The sequence below is a fragment of the Pelophylax lessonae genome (assembly GCF_965119305.1).
Source record: "Pelophylax lessonae genome assembly, chromosome: 4".
Classification (NCBI taxonomy): domain Eukaryota; kingdom Metazoa; phylum Chordata; class Amphibia; order Anura; family Ranidae; genus Pelophylax; species Pelophylax lessonae.
In genome coordinates this window covers 108,039,541-108,057,601 of record NC_138771.1, presented here as the reverse complement: position 1 = coordinate 108,057,601, position 18,061 = coordinate 108,039,541, and the positions used below count along the sequence as shown (strand labels likewise).

General features: G+C 44.8%; 1 protein-coding gene across 3 annotated transcripts in view; it reads left to right on the top strand.

The window, feature by feature from the left end:
- Positions 1-18,061, top strand: part of TARS3 (threonyl-tRNA synthetase 3) — a 103,387-nt gene that overhangs the window by 32,298 nt on the left and 53,028 nt on the right. For all 3 annotated transcript variants that reach the window (XM_082253430.1, XM_082253429.1, XM_082253428.1), the window contains one exon: positions 5,918-6,108. In XM_082253430.1, coding sequence (XP_082109556.1) covers positions 5,918-6,108 — 191 coding nt within the window. The remainder of the gene's footprint in view (positions 1-5,917; positions 6,109-18,061) is intronic.

The following is an 18,061-nucleotide window of genomic DNA, read 5'->3' as shown; positions in this document are numbered from 1 at the left end:
CCTATAAAATGTTTTGCTATTCATTTAAAGAGAACCTGCATCCAGACTATTTAGTTTCAACAAAAAAATCCTTCCTATAATATTCTATGTGAATTTAACATATTTTGTGCATGTTATTTATCTGTAAAAGAGCCCTGCTGGTGTTGCCATCTTGTAGGTGTGATATCAGCAACCCCAGCACTCGAGTAACATGCTATAGCCATTTTTAAAGAATATGTAAACCCAACATTTGATATTGCTGATATAGGCCTGCTGTACCATGTACTTGAAAAAGTATCATGTTCTCTTTATCTTGCTTCCATTGTGTGAAATCCTTGGTGTTCCTGCTAGTCCCTCTGCTTTCCTATTAAAACTGACCATACTAGGCATGAGAGCACAGCATAGTAATTTCTGTAGCTGTGCTGGGAACTCAATGATCAGACAACCGGCTGCACAGGCATTCACTGGAAAGCACAGTGTGCTGCTGTTTCTCATCCCCCAGCTCCTTACTTATGCAGCTGAGAACAGAGGGAATACGATCAGTTATAAAAAGGTGGAAAAGCGTATTTATAATGCTTTTTTTTTTTTTTTTTTTTTTTTTTTAAATCTATACACAAATGTTTTGCCTTTCATTTCCATTTTATCTTGAATGGGTTGTCCCCCCCCCCCCCCCCACACACCCCAAAGCACCTTGTCCCCATGTTGACGGGAACAGTGGTCTCTTCCCCACAGCCCTGGGCTGTGGTTGTGGGAGTCTGAAGGCGGGGGGCTTATAGGAATCCCCCAGTCCCCCCCCCCCCCCATGTGAATGAGTATGGGGTACATAGTACCCCTACCCATTCACCAAATAAGTGTCAAAATAAATAAAAACAGTAGACAGGTTTTTAACCATTCCTTTATTAAAAATAAAAAACAGTGTTCCCCCAATGTAGATCTATTGTCAATCACGACACCGGTGGCGATCAGCGATTTTTAGCGGGACTGCGACATTGAAGCGGACAGATCCAACACCTAAATGAGACTTTTCAGGGGTCCAGTAACATTACTACAGTAATCAGTGCTAAAAATATGCACTGTTACTGTACTAATGATGCTGGCAGGGAAGGGGTTAACACCAGGGGCGATCAAAGAGTTAAGTGTGCCCCTAGGGGGTACTTTCTAACTGTGTGGGGGATGGACTCAATAGATGAACACAGAGACCTGTGTTCCTAAATTAGTAGGAACACAGGATCCGGGTGTTCATCTGTGACAGAACAGCGGTCTACCTTGTTTACATAGGCCGACCGCCGTTCTGTCTCTATGGGGAGCAATTGCAGGTAGCCAACAGACATCGCATCCGCCGGACCCCCTGATTGGCTCCCCCACTGTCTATTACACGAAGCGACGTACAGTTACATAGTTTCGCAGAATAGAGCCGACCTGCCGCAGTAAAACTTCTATACATGCTTCAGATGAGCCACTTTATGAGCAGACTAAGGAGACCTCCCAGGCACTATATTCAAAATGATTTTTTATTTTTATTGTTGCACTTTAAGCATCATTAAAATCACTGCTCCTAAAAAAAAATGATCGTTTAAAAAAAAAAAAAACGTCCCCCAGGGCAGTACCTGGACCCCTATACCCCTTTTACCCCTTTTATGGCCAGTTACTTGCATATAAGCCTTCAAAATGAGCACTTTTGATTTGATTTCTCATGTTCGGCTCCCATAGACTTCAATGGAGTTTGCGGTTTGGGGCAGAATTTTTCTCTGTTCAGGAGTTCTGCTGCAAACCGAACAGGGGGTTGTTCAGTGCAGCTCTGTACAGAAAACACATATCCGTTTTTGTGCTTGGACATGTGCCTTTGAGGTCAAGAGACATTAATAGTATTGCAATAAAATGCATAGTGTAGCCTATGAATAGCACAGATTGTATTTTTTGTATTAGGAAAAAACGTACAAAACGCGTGCAGAAAAACACAGCAAGTACATGCAAAATGAGCATTGATCTGCTGTTAAAAACGCACACTGTTGGAAAATTAAATGTAATGCATACCCCAATGTGTAGTAAAAACGACATGCCTTATTTAAAACGGAAAGTATAAATAAAACCTGACGTTGAGTTCTGCAAATACTACACAGTCTTATGTGTTTTTGGGAAAGTCATTCCAACTGACCACAATCTGTTTTATGATGTGTGTGTTTTTTTTTTCTTTTATGATCGAGAGCTCTAATAGACCCCTCCCCTCTGACCGGATGACTTTACCTACTGCAATGCAGCCACGTGTGTGTGTGTGTGTGTGTGTTTTTGTATGTGTGTGTGTGTGTGTGTGTTTTTTTTTGTTTTTGATTTTTTTTTTTTTTTTGTTTTTTGCTTTTGTTTTGTTTTTTTTATGTTTTTTTTTTTTTTTAATAAAATGTAAAATTGATTAGGTTGATCATAATCTATCAAAATGTGTAACCATTTCAAGAGGAACTTCATCCTAGGTATCTTAAATATAACAATACCGGCAAATGGCCCCTATGTAAAAAAAAATATATATATATACATACTAATCCACGGTGTCCTGTGTTGTCCCCTTGCAAGTGAAGTTCTCCCTGCTCTTCTCTGCTCCTAGTGCCACCATCTTGAAGGGAGATCAGGTGCATAAGCAAAGCACCCTTCAATGTGCAGACATGCCACAGGCGCTCTGCCAACTTTTGGCACACTGCCTCCTGGGATATGTGACATAGCTGTGAATATTAAAAATGAATTAATTTATTGTTTTTGGCTTGTGGTGCTCAGATGCAGAGAAGATCTGCTTTAGTTAGCAATGTGATTAGCTCTGGGCCATCTAGAGCTCCCTCTAGTGACTAGTGTTAAAATTACCTTTTTTATGGGTAAAAATGTGAAAGGCATATGCAAATGCCAATTTAGAGCAAGTTGCTATTCGCAAATTGATTTCAGGAGTCTCTGGGCAGCTCTGAAGTAAGACATAAATGCACAGACCAGTTATACTGTCAGCCAGCTGCTTTTATTATTTGATTTAGCTACAGCTTCACTTTAACAGTAATTACAAGCACCCAATATAAACTTCATGAGCTGACCTACAGTAGATTTTATTAAACTCGTGGCTATTCTATTCATTTCTATTTACGTGATCTGAAAATGTGCAAATAACGTGGAGGTTTATTGACTAACGTTAGTGAGTGGTCTCTGCTGCAAACCCTTTTTACTGCTTATGTTATTTATATACAGTTGCTACCATTTAGTCTCTAGGTGCCTCCATAATGCTTAAGTATTAAACAGTGGATCATATACTAAAGTGACATAGAGCCTTAGAGCCATTCAATTTTTTTCAGATTTACTTTAAAGCAGAGCCCCAAAATTAAAGTCAGCAACTACAAATACTGCCGCTGCCGACTTTTATTATTCAGACACTTGCCTGTCCAAGAATCCAGCGGTGTGTTTGTAACGGAACCGCCAACCCACACTGTACTTGTGGTCTTCCGTCAGTATACGGCTTCCTTGCAGTCATGAACATATATCCCAGATTTTCCCAGCCGCCCTCATACAAAGCTAGCCAATAACTTGGCTCGTACAAGTTTTGGAACCTTCTCCTTTATTGAACAGTTTCACACTCAATTTATACACACATGAGCACATCCCCCTCCTGATCAAATTACTACACACAGGTCAACGGTTGCCTGATTACATTATCCTATGCAGATGAAATTGTATACAGAAACAGAATAAACTGAACTAATTTTCTGGCCATCTAGGGAGAACAATGTGAGGTCATTAACATTTAACAATGGGACAGGCACACTTAACACAATCCACATTCCAGCTCAATAGACATTAGGACAAGACTGCCAATGACAGTCTGTCCGTCTACATTGAAACACATGGAATACACATCTAGGTGTCACAGACTCCATGGCAACAGGCCACAGGTCATACGTTGACAAATATCACTCTCCCATCTGAAGCCATTCTCTGTGTCCCCCAAGTATCTGTCCCTCACTCCCAGGGATGGTGAACACCGTCAGTGTTCACCTGAGCCGATTTTTCAATCAGCTCTCTGTTGCTGCTGCCGCCATTTCGGCTAAGGGAAACCGGCAGTGAAGCCTTGCGAAGCGAGCTGCGCTTTGTGAATGGCTCGGCGGCAGGGGAAGGAGGAGGGGGGCCGAACTTCCAGCTGAGTTTGCACAGTGAAATCAGCTGAAAGTGGGAGCAGCCTATTTATATGTATAATACTGGTTAAAAATTGTAATTTTGTTTTTAATAAATGTAGCCAATTCTTGCTTTTTACATATCTGCACAATGGTACATTTATGCTTCTAGTGAGGCCCAGAGAAGAAAATCAACAAAAGGGGCAGCATGACTTAAGGAGGAACAGGGTCAGCTAGGTCGGAGGGGTTGGAAGGGGAGTAGTCCTTACCTGATTGGAGGAAAAGGCTGGATGGGCAGGGAGCAGATGTGAGGGTCAATGCAGATAGGTGGTTTTGGGTTCAGTCCAAAGATTTCAGCAGAAGAGGTAACTTCCCTCCCACCCGCCCTTATGTAAAGGGTTGCTTAGCAGTACAGGTTGTGGGAATAATTTTTGTATTTTTCGACTCTAATTGAGTTTATACGAAAAAATACAAGAGAAAATTAAAGAATGAATTAAAGAATGAATTAAAAAAAAAAAAAAAAAATACACGATTATGTCTGTTGCACATTTTGTCACAGCAGTTGGCGGGTCAGGGGGCCTTTGGGGGGTCAGTGATTACTTACATTTTACCTAATAGTGGGGGCCCATCCAGGGTATGGCGCTCCCCATTTGGTTTTTGGTCGTTCTCCCAGGAGCTAGGTCCCCTAGGGGGAAACAAGTGAAAGTATGTGTGGGGTCGTAACGTCTTGGAGCCAGTTGGGGCGCAGCTGAGGACATGGACGATTACAGTTAAAATTGTGCCTTAAGGACACCCAAAGACCCCTTGTTGTTGGAAAGTGTTAGAAGTTCATTGTTGAATTTTGTACTTATTGTTATATTAATATGATGTTATTTATTCTTTGATGAATAAATTGGCTGCTGTGGTCGTATTAAACCTCATGTCACGCAGTCTGCATCTTTATTCAAGTGCTTAAGGACCCAAGTTGAAAAATCCTTTAATCATGTTTTTACACATACTTGAAATATTAAGACATCAAGGACCAATGTTAAGTGTTAACTGACCATAGATGTCCTATCTGTATGAGTTAAAGCGGAGTTCCGGGCAGAGAAACGTTTTTTTCCTGAACATACCCCCGGGACAGTCAGGGCTAGCACATTCCACAATGGCTAGCCTCTGATCTGTCCCGGTTCGCACTTACCTTTTAGAAGAAATACTTACTTAGAAATTTTCTTCCACAGCGTTTCCATCTCGGTTGTGGGCAGCTGAAGCCGGCGCGGTCCTCTTCTCTGTCTTCTTCCGCGTCTTCGTGTCCCAGAATGCACTGCACCGGCCCCTCTCGTCACTTCCGGTGCCCAGAAGCTGTTTAGCAGGGGAATGCGGCGTCGCCCGGAAATGACGAGCGGGGCCGGTGCGGCGCATTGATTCCTGGGAGCTATGACGTTTAGCTCCCAGGAATCATCGCGAGGCAGGAAGTGACGGGGTGAGCCTCGGCGCTGGAGGAGGAAGCTGTCATAGGTGAGTATTTACGATCTTCAATAAAAAGGTGAGTAAACAAAAAAAAAAAAAAAATAACTATCTAATTCCTTTTCAGGTGCGGCATACCTAGCGGAGGGGCACAAAAAAAAAAAAATCTTTTTTGTGCCCGGAACTCCGCTTTAAGCAGGATGTAGTTAGGTTGATGGCTTATGACAATAAAGATGAGTGTTAGAAGCACTAGGAAGTAAGAGGCTTATAATGACATCATAAAAATTGATACTTAGACCTGGTATCATGTGAATTGCGGTCTTTAAATATGGGCATTGATTGGTAATCTCTTATTATAGGCTCGTCCAGCACCAGCATTTATAAAGGACAGACTACAACTCTATGATGCCTTGAAAAAGGAACATGATGCCTTACTTGCAAAGCGGGTTGCAAACCAGAGCAAAGCCATAAAGATAACACTGCCTGATGGAAGAGTGCTTGATGGGGAATCCTGGAGGACAACACCATATAAAGTAGCTGCTGGAATCAGGTAAGATGATAGCAAAATATTAATCACACATGCGCAACATTTATCATTGTTTTGTTTTTATACTTTCACAGAAACTAAACCTATAATGAGAGTGTGTTGTTGTGCCTAATGCCCTTAGTAGTGTCAGTAAAAGAATTGTGTTGTAAAGTGCAAACAAAGTCTAAAATCTCCCTCCTTAGTGCCCTTGGTAAATGGTAATTGGGTCATATATAAATATCGATATCATAAAATCAAACACTGGTTCATGGTAATCTCTAATACAGTAATTATAAATGTGAAACACAGCTATGCACTGTGGAAAAAAAAATCGCAACTGAATGGCGTAATTGCAAAATCATAATATCGCAATATAATAGCATAAACTAAAAAAAATCCTTACATGCAACAGGTATATGCAAGTCATATGTGAATCCATATTTTTGCCAAGAACAAGTGCAACCAAAGTCTGAAACCTTCCTCCCTAGTGTCCCTTATAAATAGTATTGGTGAATACACAAAAATAAGTGGATCATATATTGATATCATAAATTCAAAACCTGGTTCCTAGGTATACTCTAAAACAGTGCAAATAAATGTGAAACGCAATGTGTAATGTGAAAAAAATGCAAAATCACAGTATAATCGCATCAACTGAAAGTCCTTAAAAGTGCAATATGTATATACAATTCATAAGTGAATCCATAATAATCCATAATACAAAAAGTGCTGGTGCTTCTGTGATCCCCATCACCTCTCAACTAATGCGCTTACCTCTGTGTTTGACCTCCTCTTAATAGGTCAGATTTCTCCTTCCCCTATATGCTGGGGTATGCACGGTGGGCTTCTTTTGCGTCCTCATTTGTTTTACTGTATATCCAGATACCCTTTCTTTAGTGGGGTGTGTGGCCCTTTTTTCCTCCATATAAAGATTCATGCAAAAAAAGGAGGTCTTCAAGGTGTAGAAATTCCAAAGTTGGGTATTTATTTAAAAGTAGTAACTTACATTTAAGTTTTTAAAATAAACAGCTCCTGTAATGGACAGCAGGATACAAAGGTTTTTCCCATCACTTCCTGTGTGCAGCAGTGTCACCTGACTCGCCCTATGCATGTCATCACGGTCACGTGACTTCATCAGGGGTATTCACAGAAACATACTTGACGCATTTGCTAGTGCCACTTTCACACAGGTGGCTGGTGGGGAGGGGGGGGATTGGTTTAGGTGGTAAAAGCAAGTGACTGATTTGTGGTTTTACTGCGGTCTAACATGCAGCCAGAGAAGGCTATTTTACATGCCTGTAGGAAATTTAATGCAGCATGTTGTGTTGACAGGCTGCACCTCCTGTCAAATTCTGCCATACGAGTCAAGGCCAGGCTTACGTTTGCGGAGCATTAGCTTGATTTATAATTTACGATTCAAAAAAAAAAAAAGTAGGATTATTATGTTTAGCTTGGTTTAACACATACAATGTTTGTGTGTCTATATCTATCTATCTATCTATCTATCTATCTATCTATCTATCTATCTATCTATCTATCTATATATATATATATATATATATATATATATATATATATATAAATAATATATATCTATATATATATATATATATATATATATATATATATATATATATATATATATATATATATATATATATATATATATATATATATATATATATAATGTGTGTGTGTGTGTGTGTATGTATGTATGTATGTATGTGTGTGTGTGTGTGTGTGTATATATATATATATATATATATATATATATATATATATATATATATAGAGCAAGGTTTCCAGGCCTGTGGCCTAATGTGGGTCTGCCATTAATACCAGAATCCTCTCCAGCCCATATGAGCTGAGACCCTGGGTGTGACAACTGAAGCAGCGACAACTCCGGCATCTTTGTGTGTGGTTTTTATTGGAATTAGGGGATGGGAGACGGGAATGAGTGGGATACTCTTTGAGGCTCAACTAATTAAAATTGGACTTCCAAAATGCCCGTTGGCGCTTCCTTGACGCCAGCCGGTGCCAGCCAACGCTCACTGACACTGGGAACACTCTGTACAACAAAAGAAGTGCTAAATCCTCGAATTATAGTCCAGAAGATCCAGGACTGAGAACTGTAGAACTCCTGGCACTGTTGTACTGTGAAAGTCACTGAATACTTTCTCCCGCCTTGCAAAGCTTGAGGTAGTATGTAGTAGAACTCTTTATGGCTGTCACTTTAACTGGCACGCTCTATACAATTCAGGGCCCAAACTGCAGGTGCCCCCTTTAAATTGAACTCTTCAGGGTCCACTGACTATGTATCCCCTCTGTAGCTTCAGGGTCCTCAACCTAGGTACCCCCTTTACAACTAGCTGGCACTGGATCCCAGAACCTGTTCCAGAGTGGTCCCCTCTAACTTCAGGCAGACCCCCAGGGGCAATCCTCAGTACTCACGACCTGTGTAGGCTTTCCTGGGATTGGACCTATCTCTCTCTCCGCAGGCTCTCGGCACACCGGATCCCGTCAGCTCACTCAGCACTCTCTGGATTCTCAGGCGACACCCTTAGACATCCACCTTCCTCAGACAGGAGGAGAGACAGCCGCACTTTCCTTCCTGGGACTCTGCTCCCGCCAAAGACTTTGTGTCATGTCCCACCCCCAAACTTATACCCACTCTCAGAATCCTTTGCAGCACAATCTGCCTCCTGGGGTAGTTACAAGCCTGGATGTGTCCCCTGATTGGGTTTCCTCCACCGCTCTAGGAGAAGCCTCTCACAGGAGCCAGTGGGGAGACTCCCCCCTTCAGCAGGCACACCTGGAAACCAGTGGCGGCCGGCCCATAGGGGGCGCAGGGGCGCCGCCCCCCCCCCCCCCCAAAAAAAGAAAAAGAAAAAAAAAAGATTTAAAAAAAAAAAAAAAAAAATTTTTGCCCACAAGGGGCGCCCGTCTCATTGGTGCCTATGGGGGTGGGGTTTTCCACCCGCAGAGGCGCCGATAGACGGCCTTCTGGGGCGTAACTGTAGCGCAGAGCTCTGCGCTCCACCACCCCTCTTTCGGCGTCCGCCGCATTGGTGCCGATGGGGGGTGGGGTTTTCCACCAGCAGAGGCGCCAATTGGCGGCCTTCTGGGGCGTAACTGTAGCGCAGAAAAATGCGCTACACCACCCCCTTTTGTGATGTCTTGGATCATGATTGGTCCAGACTCCAGCCTGGACCAATCATGATTCAGGACATCCATGGTGACCTCGTTGGGGGCGGTGCCGGTGCGTGCATCAGTCACTCACCGTCACCGCCCGGTCACTTTCCCGCCGCAGCCCGCGAAGAAGAGGAGTCGCGAGGAGGGGAGAAGCCGCCGCCAGGAGCCGAGCAGAAGAGGACGGACATCAGAGTCGCGAGGAGGGGAGAAGCCGCCGCCGGGAGCCGAGCCGTCGCCAGGTAAGTGCCTATTCCACCACCTGCGCCATGCCTGTGCCATGCCTATTCCACCACCTGCGCCATGCCTGTGCCATCTGTGCCATGCCTATTCCACCACCTGTGCCATGACCTTACCACCACCTGTGCCATGACCTTACCATCACCTGTGCCATGCCTGTACCATCTGTGCCATGCCTATTCCACCACCTGCGCCATGCCTGTGCCATGCCTATTCCACCACCTGCGCCATGCCTGTGCCATGCCTATTCCACCACCTGCGCCATGCCTGTACCATCTGTGCCATGCCTATTCCACCACCTGTGCCATGACCTTACCACCACCTGTGCCATGACCTTACCACCACCTGTGCCATGACCTTACCATCACCTGTGCCATGCCTGTACCATCTGTGCCATGCCTATTCCACCACCTGTGTCATGCCTGTACCATCTGTGCCATGCCTATTCCACCACCTGCGCCATGCCTGTGCCATGCCCATTCCACCACCAGCGCCATGCCTGTGCCATGCCTATTCCACCACCTGCGCCATGCCTGTGCCATGCCTATTCCACCACCTGCGCCATGCCTGTACCATCTGTGCCATGCCTATTCCACCACCTGTGCCATGACCTTACCATCACCTGTGCCATGACCTTACCATCACCTGTGCCATGCCTGTACCATCTGTGCCATGCCTATTCCACCACCTGCGCCATGCCTGTGCCATGCCTATTCCACCACCTGCGCCATGCCTGTGCCATGCCTATTCCACCACCTGCGCCATGCCTGTGCCATGCCTATTCCACCACCTGCGCCATGCCTGTACCATCTGTGCCATGCCTATTCCACCACCTGTGCCATGACCTTACCACCACCTGTGCCATGACCTTACCATCACCTGTGCCATGCCTGTACCATCTGTGCCATGCCTATTTCACCACCTGTGCCATGCCTGTACCATCTGTGCCATGCCTATTCCACCACCTGCGCCATGCCTGTGCCATGCCCATTCCACCACCAGCGCCATGCCTGTGCCATGCCTATTCCACCACCTGCGCCATGCCTGTGCCATGTCTATTCCACCACCTGCGCCATGCCTGTACCATCTGTGCCATGCCTATTCCACCACCTGTGCCATGACCTTACCACCACCTGTGCCATGACCTTACCACCACCTGTGCCATGACCTTACCATCACCTGTGCCATGCCTGTACCATCTGTGCCATGCCTATTCCACCACCTGTGCCATGCCTGTACCATCTGTGCCATGCCTATTCCACCACCTGCGCCATGCCTGTGCCATGCCCATTCCACCACCAGCGCCATGCCTGTGCCATGCCTATTCCACCACCTGCGCCATGCCTGTGCCATGCCTATTCCACCACCTGCGCCATGCCTGTACCATCTGTGCCATGCCTATTCCACCACCTGTGCCATGACCTTACCATCACCTGTGCCATGACCTTACCATCACCTGTGCCATGCCTGTACCATCTGTGCCATGCCTATTCCACCACCTGCGCCATGCCTGTGCCATGCCTATTCCACCACCTGCGCCATGCCTGTGCCATGCCTATTCCACCACCTGCGCCATGCCTGTGCCATGCCTATTCCACCACCTGCGCCATGCCTGTACCATCTGTGCCATGCCTATTCCACCACCTGTGCCATGACCTTACCACCACCTGTGCCATGACCTTACCATCACCTGTGCCATGCCTGTACCATCTGTGCCATGCCTATTTCACCACCTGTGCCATGCCTGTACCATCTGTGCCATGCCTATTCCACCACCTGCGCCATGCCTGTGCCATGCCCATTCCACCACCAGCGCCATGCCTGTGCCATGCCTATTCCACCACCTGCGCCATGCCTGTGCCATGCCTATTCCACCACCTGCGCCATGCCTGTACCATCTGTGCCATGCCTATTCCACCACCTGTGAAGAATCCAAAAAAGTAGACCGCACTCGGGAAAGTAAGATGAAAACAATCAAAACTCCTTTATTCTTCTTCGGTGTAGCAGACAGACAGTACAATGCACATAACAGACGTGCCCGGTTAACGCGTTTCACGAATTAAATCGCTTACTCATAACCATACACTGTGGAGCTGTGGAAGCCGACGTACATTTGTAGGTAAACCAAGGAAAAGGGAGGTGACCGAAGAATGTAATTACTTGCACCTAGAATTAATTAATTGATGAGAAACAGATGTAAGTTCAGCAAGTCCACAGTCCCACGGTGAAAGGCAGATAGATACAAAACTCCTTCACCCAGTGGGGGAATGGAGGTATACATACAAACGATATAAAACCATATTGATGAAAAATACAAAAAAATACAATAAAATATACATATATGAAATATAAAACAATGGCTGAAAAATCAGGAACCAAAAAATGAATAAAAAACTATTTTTCTTTATCATCAAATGTTTTTGAATGCTTCAAACCCCGGTGGCGTAGACATGATAGAAAAAACACACAGTGTATGTGAAAAATGGTCGTTCAGTGTGTGGAGAGAATCTTTAAAATGTGGATCGTAACTATGTGAAAAAATCGTGCGTAAAAAAGATATAAATTGGAATAACATACCAAATATATTTACTGATATTGATCCCAAAAAAGGTTAAATTAAAAAATATAAAAATGTGTAAAAAAAGTAAAAATAAAAAATGCTGGTGAAAAAAGAGGGAAAAGAAACCACAGTATTGACAATGGTTGAATGCACTAAAACCACATGAATGAAATGAAGTAGTGATGGTGAAAAGTGTGGAGAAAAAATATGAAGAAAAAATGAAGAAAAAATGAAAAAATGAAAAAATGAACTCATGAATTCATGAATATAGAAAATAATTGTAATGGTAAACAATCATGAGTGATAGGTACAATAGAAATGTGAATTGACATATTAATGAGGACGACTCGTATGAAAAATATATATAAGGTGTAAAACATAAATAGTCACGCTTACCAGGGGATGAATACCGAAAAAAAGTTTATAGGTTCCCAATTTTTGCAGATGTATCTAAACTGACACCAAAATCGCCATGTATAAACTCACTAATTAGAAGTAATTAATTGAAAATACATAATTCAGAGAATACACTCGAAAATAGAGAAACATATATGCAAAATATAGAAAAACCCTTTCATGAAAGTCATTCTATGAAAGTATAATCCGCTTGTTTGAGTGTATCAGTGAATAATGGAACATATAAATATGGTGAAGATCCAGTAAACATCGATATGGCATGGAGGATCACCATATATAGAAAATATAATAATGTATAAACTGGAATGGCGGCATGGTGTCAAAGAAAAGGAAGACCCCCTCTTCCAAAGGTGACTTTGTTATTCGAAAATTCATGAATGAATGTAGACATTATAACTAGTAACCATGATTGGCAATTTAGACAGCTTATTGGCCTTAAATGAATGCAAATTAATTGCAACAAAAAATTGACAATAGAAATAAAGATAAAGTGACTGGTGCATACAATGTGTCAAAAAAGGGAGGAGGAGCTCGGAGAAACTCGGAACGAACTCGAACGGAGCCTCGAAACAGGGGAATAATCATGGCTTGGCATGGGACTTAAACATCAACCACTTGAATGACTCATATGGTACTGTATCCACATTTCGTGAAGTTTGTGCCATCACTGAGTTGGAGGACTTGGCAAGGGAAAATCATGATTTTATACAAGAATATGGCCAAGATGGAATGAGGAATATTACCATCACTTCCTCTTCCAACTTCTATCCCATACAATCTAGATCCTCTAGTATGGACCTTTTTCAGAAATTGGTAGAAAAAGATCTATTTTCATTAGCATCCACAGTCCCCCCTGTAGTGACCACATTTCAAGATAACCTCACTAGACAAGAGAGAGTGTCATTGAAATCTTTAAAAGATGATACATCTATTGTCATCAGAAATGCCGATAAAGGGGGGGCAATTGTGGTGCTAGATAGCGATATTTATAAAAAAGAGGCCCTCAGGCAGTTAGGGGATACATGTACCTATCAATCCCTCAAAAATGACCCCACCAATATTTTCAAAAAACAACTCATGATCTTGATCAATAAGGGGGCATCTCTGGGGGTTTTCTCTACCAAAGACACTGAAAAATTAGTCCCTATTTCCCCTGTCACACCCATATTCCACCATCTCCCCAAGGTCCACAAAGGTTTAGACCCTATTTTGGGAAGACCTATCGTCTCAGGTATTGGGTCCCTTTGTGAGAAACTTGGGGAGTGGTTGGTTACTAGTTATAATGTCTACATTCATTCATGAATTTTCGAATAACAAAGTCACCTTTGGAAGAGGGGGTCTTCCTTTTCTTTGACACCATGCCGCCATTCCAGTTTATACATTATTATATTTTCTATATATGGTGATCCTCCATGCCATATCGATGTTTACTGGATCTTCACCATATTTATATGTTCCATTATTCACTGATACACTCAAACAAGCGGATTATACTTTCATAGAATGACTTTCATGAAAGGGTTTTTCTATATTTTGCATATATGTTTCTCTATTTTCGAGTGTATTCTCTGAATTATGTATTTTCAATTAATTACTTCTAATTAGTGAGTTTATACATGGCGATTTTGGTGTCAGTTTAGATACATCTGCAAAAATTGGGAACCTATAAACTTTTTTTCGGTATTCATCCCCTGGTAAGCGTGACTATTTATGTTTTACACCTTATATATATTTTTCATACGAGTCGTCCTCATTAATATGTCAATTCACATTTCTATTGTACCTATCACTCATGATTGTTTACCATTACAATTATTTTCTATATTCATGAATTCATGAGTTCATTTTTTCATTTTTTCATTTTTTCTTCATTTTTTCTTCATATTTTTTCTCCACACTTTTCACCATCACTACTTCATTTCATTCATGTGGTTTTAGTGCATTCAACCATTGTCAATACTGTGGTTTCTTTTCCCTCTTTTTTCACCAGCATTTTTTATTTTTACTTTTTTTACACATTTTTATATTTTTTATTTTAACCTTTTTTGGGATCAATATCAGTAAATATATTTGGTATGTTATTCCAATTTATATCTTTTTTACGCACGATTTTTTCACATAGTTACGATCCACATTTTAAAGATTCTCTCCACACACTGAACGACCATTTTTCACATACACTGTGTGTTTTTTCTATCATGTCTACGCCACCGGGGTTTGAAGCATTCAAAAACATTTGATGATAAAGAAAAATAGTTTTTTATTCATTTTTTGGTTCCTGATTTTTCAGCCATTGTTTTATATTTCATATATGTATATTTTATTGTATTTTTTTGTATTTTTCATCAATATGGTTTTATATCGTTTGTATGTATACCTCCATTCCCCCACTGGGTGAAGGAGTTTTGTATCTATCTGCCTTTCACCGTGGGACTGTGGACTTGCTGAACTTACATCTGTTTCTCATCAATTAATTAATTCTAGGTGCAAGTAATTACATTCTTCGGTCACCTCCCTTTTCCTTGGTTTACCTACAAATGTACGTCGGCTTCCACAGCTCCACAGTGTATGGTTATGAGTAAGCGATTTAATTCGTGAAACGCGTTAACCGGGCACGTCTGTTATGTGCATTGTACTGTCTGTCTGCTACACCGAAGAAGAATAAAGGAGTTTTGATTGTTTTCATCTTACTTTCCCGAGTGCGGTCTACTTTTTTGGATTCTTCATAGCTTGGACGGCGGATCTGACCAGCACCACCCTTTGAACTAACACCTGAGCGGCTCTCTCTTTGTTGTCAATTATTCCACCACCTGTGCCATGACCTTACCACCACCTGTGCCATGACCTTACCACCACCTGTGCCATGACCTTACCATCACCTGTGCCATGCCTGTACCATCTGTGCCATGCCTATTCCACCACCTGCGCCATGCCTGTGCCATGCCCATTCCACCACCAGCGCCATGCCTGTGCCATGCCTATTCCACCACCTGCGCCATGCCTGTGCCATGCCTATTCCACCACCTGCGCCATGCCTGTACCATCTGTGCCATGCCTATTCCACCACCTGTGCCATGACCTTACCACCACCTGTGCCATGACCTTACCATCACCTGTGCCATGCCTGTACCATCTGTGCCATGCCTATTCCACCACCTGTGCCATGCCTGTACCATCTGTGCCATGCCTATTCCACCACCTGCGCCATGCCTGTGCCATGCCCATTCCACCACCAGCGCCATGCCTGTGCCATGCCTATTCCACCACCTGCGCCATGCCTGTGCCATGCCTATTCCACCACCTGCGCAATGCCTGTACCATCTGTGCCATGCCTATTCCACCACCTGTGCCATGACCTTACCATCACCTGTGCCATGACCTTACCATCACCTGTGCCATGCCTGTACCATCTGTGCCATGCCTATTCCACCACCTGCGCCATGCCTGTGCCATGCCTATTCCACCACCTGCGCCATGCCTGTGCCATGCCTATTCCACCACCTGTGCCATGCCTGTGCCATGCCTATTCCACCACCTGCGCCATGCCTGTACCATCTGTGCCATGCCTATTCCACCACCTGTGCCATGACCTTACCACCACCTGTGCCATGACCTTACCATCACCTGTGCCATGCCTGTACCATCTGTGCCATGCCTATTTCACCACCTGTGCCATGCCTGTACCATCTGTGCCATGCCTATTCCACCACCTGCGCCATGCCTGTGCCATGCCCATTCCACCACCAGCGCCATGCCTGTGCCATGCCTATTCCACCACCTGCGCCATGCCTGTGCCATGCCTATTCCACCACCTGCGCCATGCCTGTACCATCTGTGCCATGCCTATTCCACCACCTGTGCCATGACCTTACCATCACCTGTGCTATGACCTTACCATCACCTGCGCCATGCCTGTACCATCTGTGCCATGCCTATTCCACCACCTGTGCCATGACCTTACCACCACCTGTGCCATGACCTTACCATCACCTGTGCCATGACCTTACCATCACCTGTGCCATGCCTGTACCATCTGTGCCATGCCTATTCCACCACCTGTGCCATGCCTGTACCATCTGTGCCATGCCTATTCCACCACCTGCGCCATGCCTGTGCCATGCCCATTCCACCACCAGCGCCATGCCTGTGCCATGCCTATTCCACCACCTGCGCCATGCCTGTGCCATGCCTATTCCACCACCTGTGCCATGACCTTACCATCACCTGTGCCATGCCTATTCCATCACCTGTGCCATGCCTGTACCATCTGTGCCATGCCTATTCCATCACCTGCGCCATGCCTGTACCATCTGCGCCATGCCTATTCCACCACCTGTGCCATGCCTGTACCATCTGTGCCATGCCTATTCCACCACCTGCGCCATGCCTGTGCCATGCCTATTCCACCACCTGCGCCATGCCTGTACCATCTGTGCCATGCCTATTCCATCACCTGTGCCAAGCCTGTGCCATGCCTATTCCACCACCTGTGCCATGCCTGTACGATCTGTGCCATGCCTATTCTACCACCTGCGCCATGCCTGTGCCATGCCTATTCCACCACCTGCGCCATGCCTGTACCATCTGTGCCATGCCTATTCCATCACCTGTGCCAAGCCTGTGCCATGCCTATTCCACCACCTGTGCCATGCCTGTACCATCTGTGCAATGCCTATTCCACCACCTGCGCCATGCCTATTCCACCACCTGCGCCATGCCTGTACCATCTGTGCCATGCCTATTACATCACCTGTGCCATGCCTGTGCCATGCCTATTCCATCACCTGCGCCATGCCTGTACCATCTGCGCCATGCCTATTCCACCACCTGTGCCATGCCTGTACCATCTGTGCCATGCCTATTCCACCACCTGCGCCATGCCTGTGCCATGCCTATTCCACCACCTGCGCCATGCCTGTACCATCTGTGCCATGCCTATTCCATCACCTGTGCCAAGCCTGTGCCATGCCTATTCCACCACCTGTGCCATGCCTGTACCATCTGTGCCATGCCTATTCCTTCACCTGCGCCATGCCTGTACCATCTGCGGCATGCCTATTCCATCACCTGTGCCATGCCTATTCCATCACCTGTGCCATGCCTATTCAATCACCTGCGCCATGCCTGTACCATCTGTGCCATGCCTATTCCACCACCTGTGCCATGACCTTACCATCACCTGTGCCATGCCTATTCCATCACCTGTGCCATGCCTGTAACATCTGTGCCATGCCTATTCCATCACCTGCGCCATGCCTGTACCATCTGCGGCATGCCTATTCCACCACCTGTGCCATGCCTGTACCATCTGTGCCATGCCTATTCCACCACCTGCGCCATGCCTGTGCCATGCCTATTCCACCACCTGCGCCATGCCTGTACCATCTGTGCCATGCCTATTCCATCACCTGTGCCATGCCTATTCCACCACTTGCGCCATGCCTGTACCATCTGTGCCATGCCTATTCCATCACCTGTGCCATGCCTATTCCACCACCTGCGCCATGCCTGTACCATCTGTGCCATGCCTATTACACCACCTGTGCCATGACCTTACCATCACCTGTGCCA